Source organism: Coenobita brevimanus, chromosome 26 (assembly GCF_032717465.1).
Source record: "Coenobita brevimanus isolate Jiangsu-jjx chromosome 26, ASM3271746v2, whole genome shotgun sequence".
NCBI lineage: Eukaryota > Metazoa > Arthropoda > Malacostraca > Decapoda > Coenobitidae > Coenobita > Coenobita brevimanus.
The window spans coordinates 10,887,153-10,899,170 of record NC_136979.1 but is presented as its reverse complement, the minus strand read 5'-3'; the positions used below and the strand labels follow the sequence as shown (position 1 = coordinate 10,899,170).

The 12,018-nt window shown below is 42.1% G+C and overlaps 1 protein-coding gene across 1 annotated transcript in view; it reads left to right on the top strand.

Annotated features, from left to right (window-relative positions):
- The window catches only part of LOC145393965 (serine/threonine-protein phosphatase 2A 56 kDa regulatory subunit gamma isoform-like), a 294,483-nt gene that overhangs the window by 218,927 nt on the left and 63,538 nt on the right, over positions 1–12,018 (top strand). Inside the window, exon 7 of the mRNA XM_080267941.1 lies at positions 2,913–3,126. Coding sequence (XP_080124067.1) covers positions 2,913–3,126 — 214 coding nt within the window. The remainder of the gene's footprint in view (positions 1–2,912; positions 3,127–12,018) is intronic.

Here is a 12,018-nt window from a genome sequence, read left to right as displayed (position 1 = left end):
CGGAATTGACTTTTCGCGGGGGTTACAAGAACGTAACTACCGCGAAATATGCGGGATTACTGTACTTATGGACCCTAACCCAGCCTAACTTTGAAAGCCACCTAAATAACTCCCTACCGGACATGCATAGCACCTTTTTAAGACCCTATTCACACCAGTAATGGACATAAAGCATGAAATATGTGAAAGGGAACCAGAGAATGAGGAATTAGAAGTGAATATGGAAAATACTTAGCGGTGAACAGGGTACTTACAGCACGTCTGTGGCCGCCGCCTTTAAGGCTCTGGTAGTGGTGAAAATGCTCTTGAAGCACGTATAGTAATCCATTGTTGTGCTACACTTAATTCTTTGCACTGTGAGTTATAATTATTTAACACTGCACATTCTGCACTGAGGTGGTTTGGCCATGTGGAGAGGATGGAGGGTGAGAGACTGGCGAAGAGAGTGTATGTGAGTGAGGTGGAGGGGGGAAGAGGAAGGGGGAGGCCGAGGATGAGATGGAGGGATGGGGTGGAGAGGTATATGAGAGAGGGGGGGGTGAGTTGGGAGCAGGGCAGTGAAATGCCGGGGGACAGGGCGATGTGGAGGCGATTTGTTTGTGGCCACCCTAAACGGGATTGAGGCGTCTGGCAATAGATAGATAGGTAGACATTCTGTTCTTAATTGCGCCACGCCAGTTTCAACCGCCACTTTGCACTCCACGCTTAATCCTTTGCACTCTAAATTCTAATTCCTTAACTGCACAACACTGTATATTCCCATGTGGTCTAGTGGCGAGGTATTGCAGTTTATTCACTGTTTATTCACAAAAACAAGCACGTGCTGTATCCATTGCGATGAACATCTACCTTGACGGTGGTTAGGCGGTAACTGGGGACAGGGTTGCCAGATCTGAGCCCGGCCACATTACCAGACTCCTCAATTTTCATTACCAAATTTAACTTTTCATTACCAAATTCTTAAAGGAAGCATTTACTCTTCAGTAATTATATGTACTCCCATTATAATCAGCAGCATGTTTATTTTTGTGCTATGTATGCTAGCAGATTAATCAAAGAGAGCAGACAGTCCACTGTCTCCGGTCTCTATATCTTCATACATGTGAAAAATCTGTTTGGTAATAGATCATGCTGATTCATTACCAAACGATCTTTTCATTACCAAATTGGCCCACATTTGGTAATGAAAAATACCAAATGGCAACCCTGACTGGGGAGGGGGGAGGAAGGAAGGAAGAGGTGAAGGGGCCGTGCATAAACAACAGCTGTTCGATGCCGCACGCCAATTTCAAATTACTGGTGGGAAAAAATTCAGAGTTTGGGGGGATTTTTTCCTTTTTTTGGCCATTTTTGGGTTCCGAAGGTCCAGGCCCACAATGTCTGGTAAGTGGGGAGTCCAGAAAGTGGGCATCCAGATACTACAGGGATTACTCTACTTACAACTTAATCAAACTTGTCCCCTTCAAAATACTCTCCTCTACTGCTCATACAAAGTTCCCAATGTTTTTTTCAAGTTCCAGAATGCATATTGAGGGATGATGCGCAGTTGTAGCACATTTTCTTCTATCTTTTCTCTCATCCTAAATCTGTAGCCTTTCAGCATGGATTTCAAGTTGGGGGGGGGGGGAACAGAGGCCAGATCTGGAGAGTAGGTTGGCTGTGGGATGATATTCGTCTTGTGTTTCGACAAAAAGACACAGATTTGGAACTGTGTGAGCAGGTTCATTGTCATGGTGAAGCATCCAGGTTTGTTTGTCCTTGCCTCAGGCCTTTTCCTTTGCACTTCTTCCCTGAAACACGTCAGGATGTTTATGTAAAACTGTTTATTGCCTTTCTGATCATGTGGAACAAACTCTTGATGAACAACACCCTTCCAATCAATAAAGATGATCAGCATCACCTTCGCATTTGAGCAACTATGGCATCCCCCCACCCCCCTCCTTCCCCCAGGTGGTAATGTTCCAACCCACTATGATGACTGCCACTCCCTCCTTTTCATCACAGCCTTACACCCATATATATCATCACCTGTTATGACATTTTCCAGAAAATTTTCCTCAGTATACAAACAATCAAACGGCTCCTGACTGGCTGTGACACAGTTCTCTTGCTCATCATTCAGCAGATGTGGCACAAACTTTGTGGCAGCACATTGCATCTTCAGTTTTTTGGTTAAAATCATGTGGCACAAACTTTTACAGATGCCTACTTTGGAAACTTCATGGACAGTCAGGCAACGATTTTCACGGATCACAGCATGCACCTTTTCAACCTGATCATCATCTCTTGACATGGAAGGTGATCCATATTTGGGATCGTTTTCAGTGAATGTTCCTGATTTGAACTGCCAGAACCACCTGTGACATTGTGTTTGGCTCAAACAGTCCTCCCAATAAGCCTGTTGCAACATTTGAAATGTCTCTGAAAAAGTTTTTCCCAGTTCAAAACAGTTTCATGGAAACACATTGCTCTTTAAGATCCTTCATTGTTCAACTTGCAACAAATTGCCAAGTGCACTAAACACACGTTCACCCAAGAACATGTACCTCAGTGACAGTGATGTGGCATGTTGCAGCTAGTGTTAGTCTAAAGCTAAAAAGCCACTACAAAGCATACACATCATGAGCATACTACGCTGGCTCGTTGGCATGAGATTTATTTATTTTTATTTATTTATTTATTTTTTTTGACAGACTTCATAGAAATTTTATGGATTTTACATTGCAGCAAATGAGAATCTCAGGAAAAGTAAAGAAGACTTAATTATAAAAGTTCTCATCATGTGAATATTACTGTTGTGCAAATACAGTACATACAATAGTAGATTCATAGATTAACATTTTAAGTGCTTGCAGTTGTATTTAGTTCAATATGAATTTTGTTCTAATGCACTTTTCTTCTTCTAATTTCAGTATCATCAATGGTTTTGCATTACCATTGAAAGAAGAACATAAAGTGTTCTTGCTGAAGGTGTTGTTGCCCCTCCACAAGGTCAAATCCTTGAGTGTGTATCACCCACAGTTGGCATACTGTGTCGTCCAGTTCCTGGAGAAGGATCCGTCTCTCACTGAACCTGTCATCATCACCTTGCTCAAGTTGTGGCCGAAAGTCCATAGTCCCAAGGAGGTATGTCAATTTTAATACTTGCATTATTTTCAGTATGTTTAAATGTGTTACCCTGATACAGTTTTGCTGTGTGGAGGGAATGGAGACTCTAAAAGGGTGCTGTATGTTAGTGAGATGGAGTGGGAGGGGAAGACTGAGGATAAGGTGGAGGGAAGGGTAGAGCAGTATATGAGTGAGAGTGGTGTGAAATGGAGAGAAGGCAGCTGAATGATGGAGGACAGGCATGAGGGACTTTGTTCATGACCTTTCCCCTCTGGATTGAGGTGTCTGGCTGTAGAGAGAGAGACATTTTTAAATCTAGCAGTATAGAACTACTGTAGAATGTTAGACCTTTTTAAATCTAGCAGTGTGGAACTAGATTGTTATCTGGTTTAATAACCTGGATTTGATGATCATCATTCTACAGAGCCCAGTTCCCCTTAAATATGAGGGTGGAAAAGAGCCAAAACAGGAACAGGTAAACAGAAGGTAGGAAGCTACCAACAGAGTGCCAGGTGAAATGGGCCATATATCCATTCACGCATCATTCAAGCCATTAGTGTTGGCAGCTTTACCTCACCGGTTTTAAGTTTCACATATATGTGTGCTCAAAATCCTTGGGAGGTAGATACCCTGACATCAACTGTCAAATCTTAAAAAGGAGTACAGCCTTTGTTGTGTGCAACTCCTTTATATACAGTACTTGTAATTCTTCCATTCATTTCTCTCATGTGTGAGTTCTTTTTCGTCTTCCATGACACTCTTATACACACAAGCTACTACAACACCTCCTTCCCTCAGACTCTGTCTATCTGTTTATCTGTCTATAGCCAGACACCATAATGCCATGAGGGGTGGTCGTTTGTCTTTGACTCACTCATACTTTTTCTTTCTTTCCTTTTAACTGCTAGATTCATAGCCACCTTAGTGTGACCATATCATCCAAGCATACACACACTGCTACATTCTTAATATATATCTCTCTCTCTCTCTCTCCGCTCAGAAATGGGGAGCGGTAGGATTTAGAAACAAGGAAAGAGACAGTACTAAACTGAGAAAACTATCATCGTTATGACCAGGGAAATTGGCTGCACAGTCATTCAAACAACATTCAAGGCCTTTTGGATTCTGATTACACTCAACAAACCTGACCAACAGCACCCACCTCCCTCCAGATACAGTGACCCCTCTGTTTGCATGTGTAAACCGTTAACCTAGGGTTTCAGGCACATGGAGGGCAATACACAAAGATACATTTAGCTGTCAGCATCAGCGTCAATCATCATCATCAGTTATCCAGACCTCCTTTCCCACTCAAGGTGAAGTGAGGTAGGATCCAGAGAACCAGAAAAAACTTGATGAAATGAGATACTAACGAAAGTTTCCTCAGTAATGAGCCACATTCACATTCACTGACAGTTCTAGCCTCTGGAATCTTGGCTCCACCTGATTGACAAAAAAAAAAACATTCGGGATATAGCTTCACACTCACCTGTCCGACAGGGGCAGTCTGATGACTGTTAAGTTAAAGGGAAGTGCCAAACCCAGGTCATACGCCTCTGCACAAAATTCATCCAGCTAACTTAGTCACTTGTCAGTTCCCTAGCCTAGTTATCTCCTGCACCTCTCTTTCTCACACACTAATTTACCACATCTGTTGTTCATGTAAACCTACAATGCCTCCTCCAACCTTCATGTTTGCTCAAATATATCCATGTCACCACTCTTCACACCCATTCTGTCCACATGCCCTTACCATCAACACACACACACACACACACACACACACACACACGAACATGGTGAGAGGAATATTAGACAAGATTGACCCCGAAGGAGACAAGTGGGTAAAAGAAATTGAGGAAGTAAGGAGGATAGGGCCTTATAAGAAAGGGGAAACAAGACCAATGAGAGTCAAGTTTACATCAGAAAGTGTAATAAATGAGATACTTAAAGTGACCTGGAAATTAAGCAACGAGGCGGGGATGGAAAATATTATAATAAGAAAAGATCTGAATGAAGAAGAAAGAGAAGTTTTAAAATCATTAAAGGAAGAAGTAAAGGAAAAAAATGATAAGAGGACAGAGGAAGAACGTAATACTTTTTTTTGGAGAGTATTGGATATGAAAGTAAGGAAATGGTATTTAAGGAAATAGAAGTGAAGGAAACTAGGGGGGATGGTTGTGAAAGATCAGAAGTTGAGGAAGTGGTACGGACAGAGAGTAGGAGAGAAGAAGGTACTAATAATGTCAAAAATAATTTGAAGGTGATATATACTAATGTTGATGGTTTCATATCGACAAGGATCGAAATTAATGATTTCTTGAGAGAACATGAACCTGATGTCATGTGCTTTGTAGAGACCAAATTAAGAGAAGATATTGATGTTCATTTGGGAGATGGTAAATACAAACTGTGGAGAAAAGACAGAAAAGAAAAAAAGGGAGGAGGAGTGATGATAGCAGTGAAGAACAACATAAATGTAGATATTGTGGAAATGGGAGAAGGCAGGGCTGAAGTGATATATATGAAATTAGAAACTGGAGAGAATGTTAAGAGAGATATGGCGGTAGTGTATGTTCCCCCAAAGACGAGAGCATGGAAGGATGACGAATACCATGAGATGTTGTCAGATATGGCTAGCTACTTGCAAAAAATAATTGAGAAAAGCAATAATATAATTTTGGTGGGTGACTTTAATTGTAAAGAGGTGAACTGGGAGGAATGGTACTCGGGAGGCGGCGAGGATTCGTGGGGCACTATGTTATTAAATATAATAATGAATAATGTGATGACGCAATGGGTCAAAGAAGAGACACGGTTTCGAGGTGAGGACACACCAGCAAGGTTAGATTTACTGTTCACCAAAGAACCCGATGTAATAGAATCACTGGAATATCTCTGTCCTTTGGGAAAAAGTGATCACGTGGTCATTGAGTTCCAGATGTTAATAGGAAACGTCGAGCCAAGAGACGAGCTTCATAGACAGGGAAGATACAACTTTGGCAAAGCAAATTTTACAGGCTTGAGAAACTTTTTTGAAAATGCGGATTGGAGAAAATTCAGAGAAACAAGAGAGATACAGAGGAAGTGGGATATCTTTCTAGACCTCTATAATTTGGGAGTGGAAAAATTTGTACCAAGAGTAAGAGGGAAAGAAAACAGTAAAAAGGAGTGGTTTAATAGAAGGTGTATGATAGCCAAAAAAGAGAGAGATAAGGCGTGGAACAATTGGAGAAAGAGAGGTAACGACAGAACAAAGGAAGAATATAAAAGAACAAGAAACGAATACACAAGAATACGTAGGGAAGAAGGAAGGAATTTTGAAAAAGGTATAATTGACAAATGCAAGGATGAATCCAAATTGTTTTATAGATTTGTTAATGGTAAACTGAAACAAAAGGAAGGAATCACCAAGCTGAAAGTAGATGGAGAGGTCTTTAAGGATGCGGCAATGCAAGCAGAAATAATGAACAAACGTTTCCAGTCAGTTTTCACTAAAGAAAAGGAGCTTGTGGAAGGGGAGGGAGTGATTAGAAATGTTCCGGTGATGAAAGATATAAAAGTGGAGGTGCAGGAAGTGTATAAATTACTGGAAACTCAAGATGTAAGGAAAGCCCCAGGACCTGATGGAATTTCTAATTGGGTACTGAAGGAATGCAGAGAACAACTGGCGGATAAAATTCACAGCTTAATTGTATGCTCACTGGAAGAGGAGAAAGTGCCAAAAGAATGGAAGAGGGCAAATGTGGTACCAATTTACAAGGGAGGAAACAGGGAAGAACCCCTGAATTATAGACCAGTGTCTCTAACCAGCATGGTCGCAAAATTGTGTGAGAGAATCCTGAAAGACAGATGGATAAAATATCTGGAAGAGATGAATATTTTGGCTGAATGTCAGTTTGGATTCAGAAGTGGAAGGTCATGTGTTTCAAACTTGTTGAGCTTTTACTCAAGAGCGATTGATGTGGTACAGGAGAGAGATGGTTGGGTGGATTGTGTGTACTTAGACTTAGAGAAGGCCTTTGACAAGGTACCTCATAAGAGACTAATGTGGAAACTAGAATATATAGGAGGACTAAAGGGGAAACTTCTGGAATGGATGAGAGACTTTTGAGAGACAGACAAATGAGGACAGTAATAAAGGAAAAGATGTCTGGATGGAGGGAAGTAACAAGTGGAGTCCCTCAAGGCTCAGTGTTGGCGCCAGTAATGTTCCTGATTTACGTAAATGATATGGTAGATGGAGTGAACAGTTATGCGAGTCTGTTTGCTGATGATGTAAAGATCTTGAGGAAGATAGAGGTTGAGGAGGATTGTAAAATACTGCAGGAGGATTTGGATAGGATACACAATTGGAGCCGGACGTGGGAAATGAAATTTAATGTAAAGAAATGTAAAATATTGGAAATGGGTAAAAGTACCAGGAGACCATCACTGAATTATTTGTTGGGTAATGAATTAATCACAAAAGGAGAGAAGAGAAAGATTTGGGAGTGCTGGTCCAAGATAGTTTGTCACCAGAAAAGCACATTAACAAGATAGTTGGAGAGACTTATAAGCTCTTGACTAACATAAGAGTAGCATTTCATTATATGGATGAGGAAATGATGAAAAAATTGATAGTGGCCATGATCCGCCCCAGGTTAGAATATGCAGCGGTAGTGTGGTGCCCACACAAAAAGAAAGATATAAACAAGATTGAGAGAATACAAAGAACAGCAACCAAGATGGTCCCCAGTCTGACAGACCTGTCATACAGAGAGAGGCTGGAAAAACTGGATTTGCCTTCGTTAGAGGAAAGGAGAAAGAGGGGAGACATGATTGCAGTGTTCAGGACCATGGTGGGAGTAGATAAAATTGACAAAGAAGATCTGTTTGTATGGGATAAGAGAGCAACAAGAGGACATAGAATGAAATTGAAAAAGTCAAGCTGCTTGAAGGATATCAAGAAATATAGCTTTCCTTACAGAAGTATAGACTTATGGAATAGCCTGGACAAAGAGATCGTCCAGTCTAAAAACTTAAACGAGTTTAAAGTTAAATTCGACTTATTGAGAAACAGCGACGGAAACCCACGAGTATAGTACATTCCGTGTATATCACAATTAGGTATATTCTTATATATTTGGAACGACTTAGACAAAGAGGTGGTGCATGAGAAAAACATTCATGTGTGTAAAGGTAGACTTGATAAATGTGGACATGGAGACAGGACAACACGAGCATTGCTCAATTCCTGTATACTACAAATAGGTAAATACACACACACACACACACACACACACACACACCTGATCAACAGTGGTGTTTGTAGACTTTTTACTCTGCATCTTTCACAAAGTATGTTATTCCTTATCCTGTTCACACTCCATAATCTACATGTATTTCTCAGTAGTCGCATCTGCACTGCTGTTATTCTTGACTTCATTTTCATACACATCTTACTCATCATCATCTGTATTATAATAAACCAAATGTTTTATTGGTGATAACCCTCTGGCTAGACCCAAGTTTGCCTACTAAAAACCCTATATGACAGTAGCATAAGTGCAGATATGCTTTCTAAGGACATAGCTTGTGACATAAGACTCGGGAAAAAAAAAAAAAGTCATTTGTTACGTTTGGGATTCCTCTCTCATTAAGAGACAGAGTACCACTATACATTCAGTATGCATTTTTCTTGCTTACCATGGTCCTGGCATTGCTTGTGGTGACAGTGCACTGAATTCCTTGCACACCAAGGCCACACATTTGGAGGGGTCACTTTACACATGTCAGATAATCATTCTGTTATGTCAGGTTAAAGGGAGGGTGCCAAACCCTTAAGCTAGGTCACACATTCACGGATGAAGCCGGAGGACTGGTCCATCATCACCTGTGGAGATCCCTGAGCACCGTATAGAAGCCGGCCTGACATCCAGCTGTATCCTTGGCCATCCTGCATTGTCAAGCCGGACGGGTGAAAAAAAGGAGCGGTGCTCATTTTTTCTTCCCGGATCTCTCGGAAGAAAATGATCCGTGTTGTTGGCGGGAGCCTCCATGAACTCACCAAAAATGTCCGTGTGTGCTGTGTAGAGACTGGGTCCATCTGGGAGTCATCATTTCCATCTTCCAAGGCCTCTTTCAAATCCGTATCACTAAACACTCCTCCATCAGAGCTGCCCCCACTAGCACCAATGTCCACGTAGAGAAACTTGTAATCAGTGTCAACTAAAGCCAACAAGACGATCGAATTGAAGCCTTTGTAGTTGAAGTACACTCATCCCCCTTCTGTCGCCCTTAATTGGTTACAGCGAACGCACGTGATAGCTGAATTTGCGATAACTGAACTGAAGAATCAATGGGAAAATGTCTAATTGATTTTTCGGTGGGCGATTTTTGTAACTTTTAACCACTTTGTGCATAAGATTTCCAGCCAATCTCTCCTCCAACATGAAATAAAGCATTATTAATTTAGAAGGAATTTGAGTGTAAAGTGGAGGGACTGTAAGAAAATGTTCTGGAAAGAGGTGAAGAGAGTAAGACAGGGTGGAAGTGAGGTTAGCAGGGGAGTGAAAGATAAAAATGGTAGATTACTAGTGGAGAAGGGAGAAAAAGTGAGCAGATGGAGAGAACACTTTAAGGAATTGTTGAACATACAGGATGGAAGTAATGTGAGTATAAGTGGCTGGGGAATGGCTGGGAGATGGAGGGAGGTGAGAAGACAGGAAGAAATCAGTAGGATAGAAGTTGTGGAAGCAATGAAGAAAGTTAAATCAGGGAAAGCCCCAGGAATTGATGGAGTGTGTGGTGAAATGCTGAAGCATGGGGGAGAGATAGTAGTAGAATGGATGTGGAAGATTGGCCTGGGAGGAAGGTAGATTCCCGGAGGATTGGAAGTCAGGTATAATTTTTCCCTTGTACAAAGGAAAAAGGGAAAAAGAAGTGTGTGGTAATCATAGGGGCATTTGTCTTCTTAGTATAATAGGAAAAGTGTATGGTAGGATACTTATTAACAGAGTTAGAGAAAGAACAGAGGAATTAGTTGGAGAAGAACAGGGAGGCTTTAGGAAGGGAAGAGGTTGTGTAGATCAGATATTCATTCTTAGATCTTTAGTGGAAAAGTTTCTAGAGAAGGGAAAGAAGTTGTATGCGGCTTTCATGGATTTGGAGAAAGCATATGACAGGGTGGATAGACAAGGATTGTGGAAAGTATTAAGAATATATGGAGTAGATGGGAAGTTGTTGAATGCTGTGAAGAGTATGTATGATGGTGCTAAGGCTGCAGTGCGTGTGGATGGTGAGCTAAGTGAATTTTTATCTTTAGAGGTTGGATTGAAACAGGGATGTGTCATGTCTCCATGGTTGTTCAATCTGTACATGGATGGGGTAATAAAAGAGGTACAAGGTAGGGTAGTGGATGTTGGAGTGGCCCTGGTGAGAGAGGATAGTGTTTGGAAACTCCCTGTACTGTTGTTTGCAGATGATACTGTGTTGTTGAGTGAAGACGAAGGGGAGCTGCAAGGCTTGGTGGATGAGTTTGGGAGAGTGTGTAAGAAACGGAATCTAAAGGTGAATGTAGGGAAGAGTAAAGTGATGGTCTTTGAGAGGTGAAGTCAGTGAATGTACAGCGAGGTTGGATGGTGAAGAATTGGAAAATATGAGTACGTTTAAGTACTTGGGTAGTGTGATGAGTAAGGATGGAGGTTTGGAGGGTGAAGTGCTTGAAAGGGTACAGCAGGGAAGAAAGGTTGCTGATTCTTTGAAAGCAGTGATAAGAAACAGGGAAGTGAGCATGGAAGTGAAAAACTTACTACATGACAGTATTGTGATGCCAGCTCTAACGTATGGAAGTGAAGCTTGGACGTTGTTGGAAGGACACAAGTCAAGAGTGAGAGCAGTGGAAATGTGTTATTGAAGAGGAGCCTGTGGAGTCACATGGAAAAACAGGCTGACGAATGAGGATATAAAGGAGCATTGTAGTGTGGATGTGGATGTGATAGGAAGCATTATGAGGAACACACTGAGGTGGTTTGACCATGTGGAGAGGATGGAGGGTAAAAGACTGACAAAGAGAGTGTATGTGAGTGAAGTGGAGGGGGGAAGAGGGAGGGGGAGGCCGAGGATGAGATGGAGGGGTGGGGTGGAGAGGTATATGAGAGAGGGGGATGTGAGTTGGGAGCAGGGCAGTGAAATGGCGGGGGACAGGGTGACGTGGAGGCGATTTGTTTGTGGCCACCCCAAACGGGATTGAGGCGTCTGGCAGTTGATAGATAGATATTAATAATATTATAATGAATAAATAGATAACATAAAAGGCCATCAAACCTATTTTTATAAGGATTAAGGAAGGCTTGAGTGGTTTGAAGGGGTCCGAGGCTTGGGAGTGGCTTAGTTGCCGCCAGAGCCGTCACAGGCCTGACTCTCTCTCCTCAAAATATTTTTTCTCCTCTGGTCCAGGTTGTCCAAGAAAACATCATAGTCAAAGCCCTCGTAGTCTGCCTCTTGGCTGGAAGGGCCTGGCTGTGGTTCCCGGCCAGGCGTGGGCTGAGGTTGAGGGGACGGTTCGGGTGTAGGTTCAGGGACTGGGTGCTGACGAAAATAATCTGTGCTTCGACGCTAGTGTAAGGCATTCATGTAGGCATGGTACTTATCCTCATAACCTTCAGGGGCTTTATTAATGTAGGATGTGCGCCGTTCGCTGTTGATAGTGGTATCTTGCTCTAGAATGTGACGTGTCTGGCCATCCAACTCAATCAAAGTCTTAATGTCCTTCACGCTCAGCCCCTCCTTAACTTTCTCTTCTGCATCCACCTCTTCTCCTGGGCTGTCCTCAGCTTCCTCAGCATCTTCTAGTAGAATATCTTCAGCAGTAACAGGTGCTGGTCGTAACATATCTCGTATCTCGTCGCCAGTTGTGCCCTCAAACCC